The sequence below is a fragment of the Mytilus trossulus genome, chromosome 7, assembly GCF_036588685.1.
Source record: "Mytilus trossulus isolate FHL-02 chromosome 7, PNRI_Mtr1.1.1.hap1, whole genome shotgun sequence".
Classification (NCBI taxonomy): Eukaryota; Metazoa; Mollusca; class Bivalvia; order Mytilida; family Mytilidae; genus Mytilus; species Mytilus trossulus.
The window spans coordinates 9,934,406-9,954,440 of record NC_086379.1 but is presented as its reverse complement, the minus strand read 5'-3'; the positions used below and the strand labels follow the sequence as shown (position 1 = coordinate 9,954,440).

The 20,035-nt window shown below is 31.2% G+C and overlaps 1 protein-coding gene across 1 annotated transcript in view; it reads left to right on the top strand.

Moving 5' to 3' along the window:
• Window positions 1–314: 314 nt before the first annotated feature.
• LOC134724609 (protein bicaudal C homolog 1-A-like) overlaps window positions 315–20,035 on the top strand; it is a 75,094-nt gene continuing 55,373 nt past the window's right edge. Inside the window, exon 1 of the mRNA XM_063587732.1 lies at window positions 315–515. Within this exon, the coding sequence (XP_063443802.1) occupies window positions 341–515 (175 nt within the window). The 5' untranslated portion in view covers window positions 315–340. The remainder of the gene's footprint in view (window positions 516–20,035) is intronic.

Sequence of the window (20,035 nt, the reverse complement as noted above, 5' to 3'; positions counted from 1 at the left end):
AGCATCGCGGGCCTTGCTGATCATAATGCTAAGAAAAAGACAGAAAAAAATTGTTTGCCTTAGTCGGTCTTTAAAATGGCCAAATAGCCTCGGCCTTTAAAAAAATATTTAATGGAGGAATATAGAAGAAACTGAACTGGATGAAGATAAAGCTTAATTTTATTTCAAGCTTAACAACAATTTGCTATTTTGTATACAACCAACTTGGTCATATGATTGATATTATTTAAGTATACTTAGGAAAATCTGTCTATTCTTAAAAAAAAAATATTCCGGAAAATCACGAAAAACCGTTTACGGTTCGGAGCCTCGAAGTGGCAATGACAACAGCAGAGATGCAATGGCAGATCACTTATCGTTGTGCTCGGATAACATGAAAGATTCCAGAAGTATTAACGAGTCTCCTACGGATATATGTGATGAAAACAATCAGGATATTAAAGATGAACTTGAACCTGGATTTATCGAGGAGAGATTTCGTGTTGACAGAAAGAAATTGGAGCAAATGCTCCAAGGTAGGTCGATCATTTGTCAATATTGAAAGTAAAAGTGCGAGGACTTCCGAATTGTAGCATATTTGTAAACAATTGAAAGTAGAGTAAACCCCCTACACACCGATCTGACTACTGTATTTACACAATTAGGAATATTTCTTTATAACAAATTTCTAACTAAAGGACTACAAATTAACCTGAAGTATGTTTTTTTATTTAACTTGTCAGATGCAAATTTATAAATGTACATGTGAACGTGTATAGCATAGTCAGATCATATGTTTTGGTACCTCATATGAACTCTACTTTGCATGGTTTTTTATGAACATTGTGATTTCACAATGCTTTCTTGACAGTACGAAACCCCATGAGAAGAGGATACAAATTAAACTCTTTAAGTCATTTAAGACTGCAGTATCAGCACCAACGTTAACTCATACCAAAATTATTGAAATCCATCAAATGGTATGAAGCTGTGTTAAATACATTGAAAATAATTTTTTTTTAAATAAAACAAATATAAAAAGAAATCTCGGGTGCACATGAATAAACATGCTGTTGAAATTAACTACACCAGTTGAAAATTTAATAATTGACTTGAAGGCCGTACGGTGTGGATACATTTGTGTAGTTGTCTCATTGGCAATCATACCACATCTTCTTTTTTTATATTTAGAAGGTTCATGATCATCGAATTAAAGCCATATAGTTTTCCTTGCATTACAAATGTAACAACATTTTTACATTTACATGTATAATAGGCCATCAACAAATCCTTCAGAGGGTTTTCCAAAGGTTCTTGAATGAACTGAGACTTTAGCACTTTCATTACATTGTACATGTACCATGTTCATGAGGCATTGTATTTAAGTCCTGCTTGGCTCCAACAGAAACTAATCTAAATGTAGCTGCATACAATGTACATGTATAATAACAGACAACCAAGGGGAAATATACATTGTATGTCTTCTGCATAGGTCTTATTACCAGATTCTAAAAGCCCATGAGGCCAGGAGGAATGAATAATAAATATAAATTTCTATATATTTGTTTACTTTAGTGAACCTACATGTACATGTAAAAAATGTACATTGTACATGTATACAGGGTTCTCAATGGGATATATTTAGGGTAACTCCAGAGACTCATCAATTTTGAAAAATTTTGATTTCAGCTTCTGATGAGTCATATACCATTTATCATAATACATACATGTGTAATCCCAGTTACTCAAATAGTTCACAACTGAATTAAAACAAAAATGTTTTATCAAAATGTACATGTATGATGTATGTACAATGTACACAAGGTATGATACAATGTAACTAAGTTGAGAAAAAATAAAGCTACACTGTACACTTATTATGTAAGTCAATTCTAATATTATCATGCTACTTTTTTTTAAATAAAAAAAATGAACTGGTTCTGAAGGCTTTCATAATATTAATTACAATGCAGTCAATTTGTTTTTGAGTCATCAAGATCTGTTCAATGAAAATTTGTTTACCATAAATATACTACATGTATGGTACATATTTGTACATATACATGATATATATACATGTATGTACATGTCAGGGGCGTAGTTAGGTATTCAGCCAACTGTAGGCACCAATCGGCAGGGGGTCTGGTGCCGCCCAAGGCCCCCAGTAGGTCCAGGGCAGAGCCCTGGTAGGGGGTTCAGGGGGGCGAAGCCCCCGACGGAAAACAGGTTTTCAGCATTTTAGCTGCATAATTTTATGTACAAAAATATTTAATTTAATGGTTAATTATTCATGATAATTATAATATACATGATGAAAAGTTCGAAGAATTATGAATGATTCACCATATGATAACATCTGACTAGTGAATTAGATAACGCAGTACAATCGGAAATATGAAAAAAAATTACAATATGCACTGCCCAGCGTAGATCAGCGTATCCCTTTAATTAAGCAGTACACCCTGTTTGGTATTTTCATATCTATTCCGTTCTGATTGATATACACATATAACTTAAATAATAGTCAATATTGTGACGATCCTCCATTAAAAAAAATATGTAAACACTGATATTACTATATAATAAAACTACCCTTTTGGCTAGACAAAAACCATCAATCTTTTTTTATTCTTTAACCTTCACCCTAGCCACACAAACACATACAAACAGTTCTGTTCTGTTCATACTATTGTAACAAAATTCAAGAAATTCGTATAACTTTATATCCTCTACTGTAAAATCCCTATACCTGCTTAGGAATTTGGACAAAAAAATAAATTTACAACAAATACAACAGGGAGCTACATGTAGGTCCTGTAATAGGTGTCGTGCAGGATGAAGGTCTGGAAATTTGAAAATGCCATGCATTGGAAAATGAGGGATTATTGGATAGGAGCAGACATTTTGCCTTTCAGTAGACCAACTACGAACTCCCCAAAGAGTGGCATTATCTCTACAACTAGGCATCAGATTTAATGTCCCCATTCTGACCTGACGTGACTGCGTATTTATACATCCTGCACAGCAAAACGGACAACCAACATTGGCAAGTCGGGTGAAGGCAAAGTGGAAAGCTAGTTGAAAACTAACAACAACTAATTAAAGTAAAACACTCATGTGTCTAAGTTGAGGTTCATTCAAGTTTTTGTTGATAGAAGTGAAATGATCTGAACCCACTAAAGCTCTAGTTTATAGATTCTATATAAGGTAAAATCATAATAACATTCATTTCTATCCAATATTCCATTCGCTAAGAATGAGAGACTAGTGTGCACATGACATTCGATAATAAAAGAGTTTTGACAACTTCACTGGCGTTCATCTACATATAACGTTGTTTATCATCTTTTTTTAATAAAAAAATATATTTGTGAAAAAATATGTGTAGGCACGTGCCTATAGTCATGATAGTGCCTAACGGCAGCTACGCCCCTGCATGTATAGTGCATTCTTAACTTCAAATGTGTAAACAATATGTATGTGTATATTTGCATTTGTCAATCTGTGGTCCTTTATACAAATGTAGGTGACTACATGTACAATGTACATGTATGATATGGGTTTTAATTTACTCATCACTGAAGGCTGTGCAGTGACTTATAGTTATACACGTAGTTGTTAATTTCTGTGTCATTTGGTCTCTTGAGGAGAGTTGTAGTGTTTCCCCTATAACACAAAATGACATCTAGAGTGTGCTAAAATCTTTTAAAATGGCACCTACAGATATAATGTATGGACAATTTCAAAAAAGAGCACCTACATGTATTTGTATGCTGCAGAAAAAAGAACAAAAATCATGTATTACACATGTTTTACAAGTTCAATAATCACTTTATCATGTTTACAATGGTTTATGGAACAGAAGTTGTATTTTATTCATATTTAGAAATTAGTGTGCATGTTCTTGATGTTGGTTGGAAGTTATTTATTGGTAATCATACAACATCTTTTTATTTTAAAATGTTTATCCTTGCACTGACACTTTTTCACTTAGCTAATTGGCTGTACATGTACATGTATGTGTACTTCATTGTACTTGTATCTCATGTATCTGTTCTCAAAAACAACTTGCCCATTGATCGATCTGCTAATTATTTTTGCAGGCAAAGCAAACACATAATACATAAAGTCGTTTTTTACAGAAGAGTTTTGTTAAAAAGTATGTTCACATAAATTGAGTATTTTATAAGTGTGTAAAATGTTTCTGATGTCAGACATAGATAGTGAGATATTATCACACCTGCTGATTCATATTATATTATAGTACGTAGAAAATCCAACTTTAATGTAGAAATCACATGTATTGTACAACACTTGCCTTGGTACTGCTAATACATGATAAATAATAATAAACAAGCATGTCATGGGATACATGTGTACAATGTAACAGTATATACATGTACATCAATAAGATACACATGTAGCAATCTCATGAAACCAAACAGTTGAAACACCATTTGACAGCTAGCTCTGGTAATACATTGTATGTTCTAGTATTTTCTATAGGTTTCTATATATTTACCTATATATATATCAACATATTAATCAGTACCAATTTTCATTAATTGATAATATAAATGTCAGAGGTGTTAAATAAAAACTTAAATTCCTCATTGCACATTTTATGATGATTTATGAGTGCATTTTCCTGTCAATGTTGTTCAAGCATATATATATATGACAGGTTTTTCTTTAAAAAATGTTCAATTTCTAAAACGCTTTTTTTTTTAAATTGTAGTGTATATATGTTATCCTTCAGATGAAGAAAATTATGTTAACGTTGATTCAAATTTTGGCATTATAGGATTAACTTGACATGCATGCCAGCATTTGAAAGTCCAATTTTACTAGTTGGTGATATAAATAACTGAACATTTGAATGTTTAGGATCGATAGTGTAAAATGCTACATTTTAAAGAATGAAAGAGCACTTTCAACCATGACACATTGTTTTTGACTATTTGTATGAAGGAAAGTATTGAATTATTAGTGTTTAAATATAAATGTATGTCACTTTGATATTTAAGGGTGGAATCAAATTTCATACGTACAGTATCTTATATCAAAGCAAAAATAATTGTACTTGTAAAGATCAGGTGAATGAGTGCATTTTCTTTCTTTCAGTCTGTCTGTTTTATTATTCTATATTGTAGTACTGATATATATGATATATATTGACATTGTACACTACAAAATATATATATATGTGGCACAACATCCTGTCCACAAGTTAACAATTATTTTTTTTTCTGTGACGTATTAAATTTATATAAGGATCCATTTTGTTACATCTTGTGATCAATTTTATTTGGCAATCGTCAATGGCAGTCAGCAGGGTTAAAGAACATCAGTTGTTCGACCTGTTAGTCAAATGCGTTTTGTTTAAATATACTTTTTCACTCTTTTGGTCTTTTGGAAAATGTTGTTTGTGCTGTTTTTAGACCCTTCTACAACGAAATTTGTTTGACATGCACACGTATAAAAACTGCGGTTTTTATCCAACGCAGTCATAGGTTTGAACGTAGTTTTCAATTTAGACTCGTTTATATATATATATATATGGAAAAGTTTGGAATGTATGAGTGAATCAAACAAGCTTAAGAGAAAAAGAAATAACAGGATTTCAGTAAATGAGTTATTGATAAAGCTGTTTTTCTTTCAAAAAAAAATAAATATGGAAGATTAAACAATTTAGACATTGCTCATACATGTACAAATGTATATAAATTGTACAAAAATTAAGATCACTCAACATATGCAAACAAATTTAGATTAGAATTCTTTGAACATGTTGAATGAATAAGAAGTAAACCAAAAACTAAAGTAGATTTATATAGCTTTTTTTTTTAATTCATATTAAAAAAGTCCAGATCCAATGACTGTACATGTTGATAGACAAATTCAGGGTAAAAATGTCAGTTGACTCCATTTAATATTAAGAGGTTTCATACACTTAGATTTAATTTTTACTTTTTATACATGAAGATATGAGTTTATACCTTTATGAATGAAAGAAATAAACTAAACAGGAAAAACTAAAGTTTACTTGCACAAAGAAAATAAGCTTAATTGAAATAGCTCCACATGAATAAGAACATGTATTCTATCTTTAAATGTTTACTTTAAAAACTCGATTATTATAATTGTTTTGTTTAGTTTAAAGTTCTAGGTTAGTACATCTAATAAGACTGACCTAATATTAACTGAATTTACTTAAAGATTTCAAAATATTTTTATTTTAGAAATTTAACTATTAATTTTAAGCACAACTTAAAATTAATGATAAATATACAATTTAAATGAACAGTTTATGGTGTATTTGTATGCCTGCTGCAGAATATACATTTGTACATATACATTTGTAATAATAAGAATATATGTGGTATGATTGCCCTTGAGACAAGTCTTCACAAGAGACCAAATGACACAGAAATTAACAACTATAGATATAGGTCACATAGGCCTTCAACAATAAGTAAAAGCCATACTGCAGAAGTCAGGTATGAAAGGCCTAGGGCCGGACATGTTATTAAAATGTGAAACAATTCAGTGGAGAAACTAAGGGTCTGATTGATGTACAAAATAATTGATATACACATGTATAATTTATGTATGCTGCATGTGTAAGTTTGTACAAATTATGATTTGTACAGGGATTTTGTACAAGTTTAATTTAGTTAAAAGTTTTTTGACACCTACATAATGTAACTTCTTGCAACCAGTTATAAAAGTGTATCTCCTAAAATGTATCTGTTTAATGTCTTAAATTCAAATTCATATACCTCAAAGTAACATTTAGTGCTATGCTCATTGTCCTAAAACCTAAAACTGGAAATGAGGATAACTGAATGGTTTAAATTTAAATTTTATTTTTCTCTGTATACCAAAATTATATCCATAAAAAGTCTTTTTGTGTTCTTGTAATGTTTTTGTCGAGCCTTCGACTTTAGTCGAAAAAGCAAGACATAGCGATCCTACATTAGGTGTCGGCGTTGTCAGCGGCGGCATCCACAAATATTCACTCTCTGGTTAAAGAAATTTTAATAACTTTCTTGAAATATCCATTTTTTCCATATTTTACTTATAAATGGACTTAGTTTTTCTGCCAGGACCCATTACATTCACTCTGTGGTTAAAGTTTATAAAATTTTAATAACTTTCTTAAGCTGTCCTGGAATAGTACGAAACTTGGACAGAAGTTTGTTTATGATCAGAAGATCTGCAGTTTAAGTTTTAAAACAGTTTAAAGATTCTTAAACTAGCCTGGATTTTAACTTGGACAGAAGCTTCTGACAATCAAAAGGTAAGTATCAAGAGGAATAATTTTATGATTTTTTTCATCATTTTTGTTGAGTGTGTTCATGTGATTAACAGCAAAAGTAGGCGAGAAACTGGGTTCCTCGGAACCCTTACAATTTTTTGTATCAATGTTCAGTTTTAGAGTGTATCATGTAGTTGTGGAAATAAGACAGAAATATGTGAAATAAAATTAAAGACTGTGTGCTTGCATCATCCATTTATGTTAAGCGGTTTATAAAATACTAATGACTTGTACAAAAAAATTCATTTGTACAACATTACAACTTGTACACAACATATATAATTAAAGGAACGACATTACATGTACAAAGTTCACCTTATACTTTAATTAATTGATAAATGTACCACAAATTTTTCATGGTTTACCAGCTTGGTACACCTAACTTATTACAAAATGTACAGTCATTTTTACTAGTCTACATTTTGTACATGTACATTTTATACATGTATCTTCGTGCAAAAAATTAGCAGCGACATCCAAATACATGTACATGTACAAACATTACAATGGAAAAGAAAAGATGTGGTGCATAATATACTGGTAACTCATGATTCATAAATATCTCTGCAAAACTACATGGACATGTAAAAAATAAGTTTTTGAGCAATTACTTTTAGATTTTGGATTGCTTGATTTTATGAACAGATTACTTATTTGAAAGACTAAGAGCAAAAAACATCAGTTGGGTGATACAGTCGTTACATGTATATTCCAAATATATCTCATGCAGAAAAAAGTTTGCTCACATCAACTTCAGCATGTCATAAAATGTTTTTATGGATTTGATTCCCATTCAAACTAAATATAAAGTACTATGCCAGGAGGCAGAATATTTGAACTGGAGTTGTCTTGGTATCTACAAGAGGAAGTGTAATTTTTTATATTTATTCAAGATTTAAGGTTCATCCTTTAGGATTTACTGATTTAATTTATCTGAGATACTATACAGATCCAATATAGACCTATCCCGATCAGGTAACATATAAGGTCACCTGCTTGAAATGTTTACGTCACAGACAATGTCTTTCTTATAATTTACACAATCCTGATTGATCTTCTGAGTTCCTTGGTATCAAGCGCTGAAGTGCTGTTCAAACAATTCAATAGCTTAACATAAAGACGCAAGTGTATGCCACAATTATATTTCAAAAGGATATCATCAGTGCACTTTTTGTAATAAAATAAATCATTAAATGTTTTTTTCTGATATTTGAAAAGATATGTTTCATTTTAAGATTTAATATGACAAATTTTCATACCCTTATAAAAATTCAGAATTATTTGAATGGACATAAAGATTGAAGATTCCTATCAACGTAACAGGATTGAAAGATGATATATGATCTGCATACTATCATGTCAAGATATCTTAAACATTAAATATATTGCTTTATGTACATTTATCTAATAATCTTATATTTGGAAAATATTAAAGTTGAATTCGTCCAATAAAGTTATATAGGTTATGTTTTTATAACCATTGAACAGACATGACAGATGTTATAAAAATAGTTCATTCTAGAATATTAATATACTGTACTTAAGCTTAAGTATAGTTAACATGTTTAAAGCCATTTTAATTTCAACAATTGCATTATACTATCAAAATTACATAAAGGCAAGACATATCTCATTCTTTGCGTCAACACTTTTAAGGGTAAAAATTATACTAGATTATTTATTTTATAAACAGAAACACAAAATAATTAGATTGTCCAATTGTAAAAATCGCACTCATATTTTTTTCTTGCATTGCAACAAAATAGAAAAAAAGAACCTTTGAAGTACAAAAAAATGTATTACGTTTAAAACAAGATACATGTATATCTTTTATAACCTACATATATAACTGACCTACAATGTGAATTGTTATGCTGAAATTTTGTCAACCCTTCACTTTCTTTTGACCTTGACCTTATTTACCCGTACATGCATATAAACATTTGTATAAGTACATATATAATGATGAGACAACGTTTATTGGTACTACTTAACATGCTTTGTCAAACAACAATTGATAAGAAGAAGTGGTTCTGCTTATATTTTTACCATACATGTATATATATACAATGTATGTATTCCTACATTTGTATGTATTTGACTGGCACAATTTTTGTTTTTGTAAAATTGGTTTTTAAATATCTTGCTGATTTTCTTGTTTTGTGTGGTTTCAAGTACATGTAAGTTATAATCGACTGACATATTGTGCATGCTAGCTATAGGGCCTCTGTAGCCTGAATCAACACTGAGGTTGTGAGTTGAACCCCGCTGGTGCAGGTGCACTAAGTAATGGACTCCAATCTTAATTGACTAGGATTGTTAATTTTCCTATGTAGATGGTTTTCTCCAGGCACTTCGGCTTCTTCAGGGAGTCTTCAATAAAAAAATGGTCGCCACAAATTGGCCAAAAGTAGTGTTTAAACACCCACTTTCAATATTGTACATGCTACATGTAGTAGTTTAGGGGCCAGCTGAAGGACGCCTCCGGGTGTGGTAATTTCTCGCTGCATTGAGGACCTATTGGTGACCTTCCGCTGTTGTTTGTTCTATGGTCGGGTTGTTGTCTCTTTGACACATTTCCCATTTTCATTCTCAATTTTATAGACCAATGACAAAGTATTTACCATGTATACTTGAGCGTTTGAGGAATTCATGTCTTTCTAAAACACTTTTTATTAAACTGTCCTGCAGAACTATATTTTCAGTGTTTAACACCTCAACTATGTTTTTGATTTGACTTTCAAACTTATTGCAGTCTGATGTTCATGTGACAAATCATACATCTATATAGCTTAGTATACCATATGACAAGCTGAGTTTTTTATGGTCAGGTTTCTTTTATTATGTTAGGTTTGTTACAATACAGTATAAAACTGTGTTTATTGTATTCCAAGTACTTTTCTTAGTGAGAAGTATCATTTTGTTTTATGGTGAACATCATTTATATCCATTGGTTTTGTTTTTTGAGGATTTCTTTAAGCAGTCCAGATTATCTTTACACATGTTAGCACTTCCTCCTCTTATAGAATGTTTTTTTAAAGTTCACTTTTTTGTAGGTTTTATAAAATAGAAACATGGGTCAATTCAAATATGCAGGAGAAGAATAAATTTTGCAGTCACCAATTTTCAAGTGAATCATTCTATAATTAGTTTATCAGACCATGGAATTAATATTGAATATAAATATTACTTCCATGATCAGACTGATCAGACATGTCAGAGGTACATTCTCAAAGATGTAAAGAGGTAAAATCAATTTCATTGGCACCTACAAATATATACAACTGATATAGTCAAGGTCTATAGAAATCTTGGTTTTTAGCAAGTATATATCTATATGGGTGTACATGTATATAAATACAAAGTATATTCAAGATTGATTTGAATTTAAGTAGAATCACAGTAGGAAATTAGTTTATGACGTCATTTACTAGCTGTATATTATCTTACAGTATTGTTGTTAGGTTTTACAACATATTGATGAAGTGTTATTAGATTTGGTAATTTTTTTTCTATAAATTTTAAGAAGAATTATTTATCAATGTTTACAAATTGTTTTTTTTTTTATAATTCAAATATATATGCTAATAGAGTACCTGTATTACACTTATTTGAGTAAAGTTGGCATTGATAATGTGGATGCATGTTTATATATTCCAAGTACATGTACATGTATAATATTATATACTTCATGATTTGTAAGTCAAATTAAAATTAAGAGATAAAATTGAGAATGGAAATGGGGAATATGTCAGAGAATTACAACAACCCCATCAAAGAGCAGAAAACAGCCGAAGGCCACCAATGGGTCTTCAATGCAGTGAGCAAATCCCACACCAGGAGGTGGGCCTCAGCTGGCCCCTAAATAAAAATGTACATGTATACTAGTTCAGTGAAAATGGACATCATTATAATATACCAAAAAATATATATATAATACTTTAAATACAATGTTATATTGTCAATTGATTATTGGTGCTTCACACAGTATTTTACTGTAGTAGAGCAAAAGGCCGTATTGTCAACCTTATTATTGTGACCATTATCATAATAATAACCTACTAAAACCTTTATTTTGGCATTGTCAGCAATCATGAGGATAAAAATATTAATGCCATTATCAGAATAAGCCTGACATCACATTAAGTCAATAAAAGGTATTGTTGCATGATTTTAATTATTTTGCTGATCTCCATGACTCGTGTACATGTAAACTAACTTTTTTGCAAAAACCAAAAATCACTGTCACATGTAGAAAACATAACTTTTATGACCTAATAATCTAACTTGGTCAAAAGGGCAATTAGTTTGGCTTCTGGGGTCAGTTAATTACATGTATCAAGGGCCTTATAAGCAATTGGTGGCTGAGTGTTCAAAGTTACTGAAGCTCATCCACTATTATACATTGTACTTGCTTGTAAACATTTAGGTCCGATATTGTCAATCGTGCTAAAAGTGATGTCAAAGACCAACAAATTAATCAATCAGTTAATCATCATCTGTCACTTTAATATTGTAGATTTTTTGCCTGAACTTTAAAAAAAAATTGTTTGAAATTATTGGAACAATTCAGTACAGGTACTTAATTTTATGGCCATAACATTTATTATACTACATTTTGTAATTGACCTACTATCATATACAATGTAACTTGGTGCAAAAAAAGAGATAGAAGATTCAAAATCATAAGTCGGATTAAAACGTTACCTTGCTCTACAGCTGAAGAAATGAAAAGACAAACAAATCCTCAAAACACTATTGCTGCAAAAATAAAAACTAAGGTGCTCTGGGAGGGTAGGTTGTTCCTGCTTTACATTTGCCACATATGCAATGGTTGCATAAGGTGCTCTGGGAGGGTAGGTTGGTCCTGCTTTACATTTGCCACATGTGCAATGGTTGCATAAGGTGCTCTGGGAGGGTAGGTTGTTCCTGCTTTACATTTGCCACATGTGCAATTGTTGCATAAGGTGCTCTGGGAGGGTAGGTTGTTCCTGCTTTACATTTGCCACATATGCAATGGTTGCATAAGGTGCTCTGGGAGGGTAGGTTGTTCCTCACTCAGCTTTACATTTGCCTCAGTTGCAATGGTTGCATAAGGCAGCAACATTTTCATTTTCTTGGGGGGGCTATGGTTTTTTTTGGAAAAAAAAGTTTGTTTCCAGGTTTTGGAGAAATAAATAATTTGTTTTTGATTCTGAGAAAAAAAAAATGTTTTGTTTCACCCTCAGCTGCCACTATATGTAATGCTAAAATTGAAAAACAAAAATTGTTTTCGACTTGTCGCGAAAAAAATAAGATTGTTTTTCGCTGCAGGCAAAAAAAAAAAGTTTGTACAGAAAAAAAACCATAGCCCCCCCCCCCCCAGAAAATCAAAAGGTTGCTGCCTAAGGTGCTCTGGGAGGGTAGGTTGTTCCTGCTTCACATTTGTCACATGTGCAATGGATGCATAAGGGAGTTACCAGGTGCTCTGGGAGGGTAGGTGGTTTCTGCTTCACATTTGTCACATGTGCAATGGTTGCATAATTAAGGGAGTTATCAGGTGCTCTGGGAGGGTAGGTTGTTCCTGCTTCACATTTGTCACATGTGCAATGGTTGCATAAGGGAGTTACCAGGTGCTCTGGGAGGGTAGGTTGTTCCTGCTTCACATTTGTCACATGTGCAATGGTTGCATAAGGGAATTACCAGGTGCTCTGGGAGGGTAGGTTGTTCCTGCTTCACATTTGTCACATGTGCAATGGTTGCATAAGGGAGTTACCAGGTGCTCTGGGAGGGTAGGTTGTTCCTGCTTCACATTTGTCACATGTGCAATGGTTGCATAAGGGAATTACCAGGTGCTCTGCGAGGGTAGGTTGTTCCTGCTTCACATTTGTCACATGTGCAATGGTTGCATAAGGGAGTTACCAGGTGCTCTGGGAGGGTAGGTTGTTCCTGCTTCACATTTGTTACATGTGCAATGGTTGCATAAGGGAGTTACCAACAAACCATGGTACGGTTATTCTTTAGCAGATATTCATGTTACTTATTGAACTGATTTGACCGTTTAACTGCTTAGTAGATCTAGATCTGTGTATCATTTTATTGGCAATAAGCGTATTTTCAGTCTGATTTAAACACCTATTATCGTGGTTAAGTTATCTATGAAGAAACCACAACTGTATGATGACTAATTCAAAAACAAGAAAAAAACCTTCCTTTATTTGAATAATGGGATATTTTTTGCAGTTGGCATGTGCATTGTGTGATGCAAAAAATTACTGTTCCTTAATTACCGCTGATGAAGTGTGCAATTTCTCAAGAAAATTTAATATGCAGGTGTTCAGGTTTAGGTACTTGAAACAACTTTTATTTTCCTCTTATCATTTATATGGCAGAAGCTTTTCATTGTATGTAAACTAGTGTATCTCTGTTGATTTTTTTATGGGTTAGAAAAAAATTAAAGAGTAGATTTGGTCTAGTTTTACATGTGCTGTGTATTTGTTTGCTCTTTGATGACTATTTCAGTCACATGAAGACTTTAGCAACTTAAACGCGACAACTATTGGGAAAACATAGTACTACTTCAGACACGTGTCTGTAGATTTTTTTTGTAATGTTGGTCATTAAGGAATATCAAGAAAATGCAGGAGGATGGGGCTAAAATTGTCAGTTAAAAAATATAGTTATATGATACATGTAAGTGTTAAGACATTTTGTGCTCTTTTCATTACTAGAGCTCTCTCAACTCCAGCTCAATGTGAACTAGATTCTGTGGAAACATAATTAACAGAATAAATATTATACTGCAATTGTTGTTTTGAGGAATGTAAAAAAAAATGGAAATGAATAATGATCACAAGCATGTAGCATGAAGACATGGTTCTTATTTCAGCTGACAGAAAGATATGGCATTTATTACTTGCAAGCTTCCTAATTTGCAAGTTATCTACATGGCCATTAAGTTTAAAGTACTTGAGACAATTTAAGAGATGCACTTTAGATGAGGGTTTATTACCTCAGTTCATGGTATCTGTTTGACCTCTAGATTTAAGATGTTTATCAATCTATATGAAAATGGGTATGATGCATGTATTGTATTTTTATTTAAACTTGTGTGCATGAGCATTAAGAATTCAATTATGATTTGGTATATATATTTTACCTACGTTTTGCAATAGTTGTGGAAGTGATAACTTTTGGGAGCTCTCTTCTTTTTTATATATTCGAATGTATTTTGAAAATTGGCATGCAGAAAGGTGACACCTGTAAGATTCAGTTTATACCTAGTTTCTATGAAGTTAAAATTAAGGTAAAATATTTAGAAAGCTGTGAAAATTCCAAAATTTGGTTGAACAGATAGGGACTTTTTGTGTGACACCAATACATAACTTGTTGCCATAGATAAATTTGTAATCTTGACAAAAAATATACATGATGTAGCTTACTTTCATGGCTTATTTGAGCAATTGCATACTGAAAATCCTTTCAAACTATTATATAGACATTGACTCTTTATACCTTGTCAAATAATCTTGCTGAAAATTGTTATGTTTCAGTGGAATTATTTATTGCTAGAATTTTGTTTTGTCTAAAACTAAAAGACTGCAATTGAACTCATTAATTCTCAAGATTGGGAAAAATAGTGCTTTCTGAAGTTATGAACATAAACTACATTGGACATGTTGGATTAAGTTTTTAAGACTGAATAAAAAGGAGAACTATTAATATTTATTGAATGTCACAGTTACTGGCACAGAGTGACACAGTAATCGTTTAAGCTTACATTTATTTATTGTTTTAGTGTAATGGTATTTCAATCAATCAATTGATTGTACTAACATTTTCTATGTTGTCAGGACTTTTTATCATTTTATCAATATACCATCATAATTCAGATATACATGTATATGTAATACTATATTATGGCTGATAAAGCTATGCTTGAAAAGAAGTCAAGAACTTTATATCCCAGTTTGGTACCTGTGAGACATGCATTAAACTTAAAATCTGTATTCTAAATAGAATATCATTGAAATTGGTCTCTACTCTGCATGACACTAAACATTATCATACTTTCAATTTTGCAAGCTATCCTCTAGATCTATCAACTAGGTTTTTGAGGAGAAACCACTTGACTTCTTGTCAGTATCAAATTACACTGCTCCTATGTGTGAAGGACTTCTTATACATGCATGTATCATCAGTCTGGAGAAAAGAAACTGCTGTTGAAAAACTTATATCATCAGTCTGAAGAAAAGAAACTGCTGTTGAAAAAGTACATGTAGCTAGCAAGTCATCTTGTAACTATGTGTTTTTGTGTTTTTATGCCAGAGTTGGTTATAAAATATGTACATTTGATATAATTACTGAAGACTTTTAGTATAAACCATCTACTTCACAATAAGTTTGTGTAAAATTCATATTTTGCAATGCTAAGGCTTTGAATAGCCTACTTTACTGCTTGAGTTTTGTTGAAGGTCATACATGAGGGGCGAATCCAACCATTTTCAGAAGGAGGGGTTCCAACCTTATGTCACCATTCAAATGTATTGATCATCTGGAACCCTCCCTAGATCGGCCACTGTACACTGACCTTTAGTTTCTTTCATCTATATATATATATATAATATATGTATCAATTGGACTCCAGCAGATAGATTGCTTATCATGGCGAAACATACCATATTTCATTGTATTTTGTAACTTCTACTTATATCCTGCAGGTAAACATGAATTATGTAGGCTTATGTGTTCGTCAGCTGGTAATACTTGTTTCTGAATATTTGTTTTAAAATTGTTAGAAATAAGCTGTTTATACTTTTCTTCTTTTCTTTTTTTTTCATGTCTGGGCCCTTCATAGCTACATACATCATAACATGTATGCAGTACAGGTTTTTTTTCTCATTGTTAAAGTAGGTACATTGTATGATGAACTCTAATTGCTTAAATCCACTTGTTTGACCTGTGGTGTACAATTTTCTCATTGGTAGTCATACCACATCTCCTTACTTTATATACCTGTATAAATACTACTACAGGATCATTTAACCTGTTGTGGATTATTCTTTCATCAGGCTTCTGTTATCAACTTTTTGATTCTAGATAGAAACTAAACTGACTTCAAATCTATTCTTTGAAGATTGTGCATAGCAGTTAAAGTACATTGAAGAGATAAATGAGAAATGAAAGTCGTTTGTTTATGTTTGGTAACAGGTGGCAAACAGACAATTTATGTAATTTTACACCTGTAGATTTCATTAATATCAATCGATTCATTGAATATGTGATGTACAAAAACAGGCTTACTAGTCTTACTCAGACACTAGAAATACCTCTCATGTCAGACTCTTACTTGGTAACAGACATCAAAAAAGATATCTTCTCTCTTATGGATTGACACAATTGTTTTGGATTGGGGTCTACAGTAAAACATGGAATAGATATTTATGAGAATAATAAATAAAGCTTAATGATCCAGAATTTTTATTACACAATTTCAGTCATTTTGTAATGACATGAAAAATGGACCCCTCTTTTCAAATTCTTGAAAATGTTTTGACTGCTTTCATCTGACAATGAGTCCTAAGAAAATTGAATATGTAAAACATATGCATACTGTATACAGAAGAATAATTAGATGTGTGCCTTTGTGTGGCCAGATGCATAAGGTTTATTCCTTGAATGCCAACATCCTTTGATCTACCTACAATTTACCTGTAAAATTATGTTGGCATTCGAGGAATAGGTGCAAGAAGTTATCACAACAAAAGTGCATACTTTTCAAAACAATCATTCTAATTAAACAGAAAGGTATATTCCAGGTAGCTAAATCACATTCGTGTTTGTGAAGTTTTTTTTTTGGCGTAACTGCTTGAACCAATATGTTCTTCTTTAAAAATAAAACTTTGAAATTGTTGCGTCACTAAGTCTTTGGACTTGAATGCTTTTCAATATTTCCATAGGTTTGTGTGCTGTAATATCCTCCAATTTAACTTGATGGAATTTCTCGAAACTTTGTATATTCTCATACCTTTTTCATGCATTAAAAGTAGAAAATTTTGAATAATATCTTATTTGTTTGCAGACAGAGAACATAGAAAAACAATACATATATTTTGTGGATAGTCAACATATATGGTTTGTTGAGAAATAAAGATATATAACATATAAGCAGATTGACAAAAAGCACTATGAATCTTCATATGTCTCGAAATATTGTTGAATATTTTATACAAGAAATTTTCATTTACAAGTGTAAAATTTAATAAATTGTTCAATTAAAAAGTTAATATAGTAGTATATTTACTAATAAAATATTCAATATGATATGGATTTAAATAAATCTCTATAAATATCCTTTTTTTTTGTTTGAAATAATTGTTTTTGACTAGAATTTCTTTATTTTTTTTTTAAGGTATGTCATATAAACATTTCCATTCCCAAAATATTTATTTTTAACAAAAAGTAAAAAAAATATTTTTATTTTCTTTATTTCTTTTGAATTCGTGATAATTTTTACCCCAAAATCTACTATATATTTATTATAAAAAGTGATAAAATGTTGCAATTTTATCAAGTTCTCTAATTAATTTTTACATTTAAATACTCATAAAATCATTTCAATAGTTATAAAAACACCTATTGTTCTTATAAACACATCTATTGAAATATTTTTGTTGGCATTCAAGGAATAGGTAACATATAAAATGTTGGCATTCGAGGAAGACACCATGCATAGATGTCTGGAAAAAATGTTGTCCACAAGTTCAAATTCAATACTAGTCTCAAAATACTTCCCTGTTATACTATATCTCAGTGATTTTATATACATGTATAATATGCTGAAAAAAGATAAATCATTTTAATAGTAGACAATTGCAATTTTTAATTATTTTCCAAAATAGTTTTGTACTTGAGATAATAAACATGTAAAATATCAGGATAAGAAACCTTATTTATATTCCAGTCCATTCATAACCATATTTTGGGTATGACATATAATTAGGATTGACAAATCTTACATTGTACAGCTGAAATCAATGATTTTGGTATGAGTGCTGTGCTACAGAAGTATTTTCATATTAACATAAGAAAGGCAATAATTGATTGTTGACAGATTGCAATGAAGAAAGATTTGTTGTGAAGTGGTAATATATGTCAAGAAGTAACCTTTTTCAACACCGATTTGGCTTAATTCTTTTTAAAGATTTCCAAAAGTTTGGAAACATCTTAGAGCTTAAAAGGCGGATCCAGAAATTTTCATAAGTAGAGGGCCCACTGACTAACCTAAGCTTCAGTGATTCCCTATATAAGCAACCAAATTTTTTCCCAAAAAGGGGGGGGGCTCCCTGCACCCCTCCCCACCCCCTTAATCTGCCTCTGAGAAATAGGGTTCAAATTTAAAGCTATAATTCTTTATTTTGTCGTTTGGATTGCAAGATTTGCATGATTTCAATAATATCAACGCATTGGGCACTATTAAGAAAAAGTATTAACATTTGCTGAAAATCTGAAGACTTTTTAACAGGCATGTTCTGTCACATATATTTTAATTCTAATCTAAGGTTATACTGACTGTCAGACATAACTTAATGCATTATTTGAGTTATACCGTCAGTTGTTCTCTGAATGTATCCATAAGTTAAAGCAGTTTTGATTGGCATAATTTACCACTAGATCCAGAAATGTTTGTCTATAGGGATTCAATATAATCATTGGAGCCCAAATTAATTTGGTAACAAAACATTTGGATCATAGTTTGTGGCCAGGGATTTCCTGTAATGTCCAAAAATGCACTGAATGATCGTTTTAGGAATATCTATCCAAAATATACAATGTATTATATTTATATAGATTATTGTTGATCATCTCAACAAGATTGATTTTCTCACTTGAGCCGGGACTGCGAAAGTGAGTAAAGCAATTGAATTGAGATGACCAATGCACTATTTTACCTATGAAGAAGTTGTCAATTTCATTAGCAACGCCACATGCACTTGCCTCCTATGTTTCTAGTGATAATGTTCCATCTCAAGCGAGTAGCATAATATAAAAAATTATCACAAAAAAACATCAAAGGAAAAATGCACAAAATAGCGATAATATATAATGTACTGTATGAAGAAATTTGTTTAACTTAGCTTAAATTCAATTTTGAAAGTAACCCATTCAAGAATTCAATTATGGCCTGTCTGATATTTAATGATAAAGATGAAATTAAGGACCATATTTGACCTAAACTAAACTGTGTGTCCTTTCACAACAAATTAAAAAATAATTATATATTTTTTTAATTTATTATTATTCCTTTATTAACAGATAATAAATAAACATTTTTCTTTTTCAGGTTTTTAAAAGTTTTTTTTGGAAATATCTTTAAGCAAATTAATATTTTAATAAGTAAACATGTCACTTGTATTTTCAAGGATATAGGTGTAGTATTAGAAAGACAAGTTTGGGCATGCAATCTTAAGAAAGACCAGAGATGTTTATTTAGTTATAGAAAATTATATTAAAGTCTTTTTGATATTTACATCAAGAGAATGGAGAAGCCAATTTTTTATTTGTATTGGTTATTTAAAAGGTATTTTTATTTCTCTGGAACGGAAATACTCTAGATTTTTGCCATATTTAATTGATGACACATTTATAAAGAACAGACTTTTCAAATGCATTTTGTAGCAAAACTATACCTTTTTATATCTTTAATCACATTTATTGATTAGCAAATTGTTTGTACAATAAAGTAGCTGACTTGTA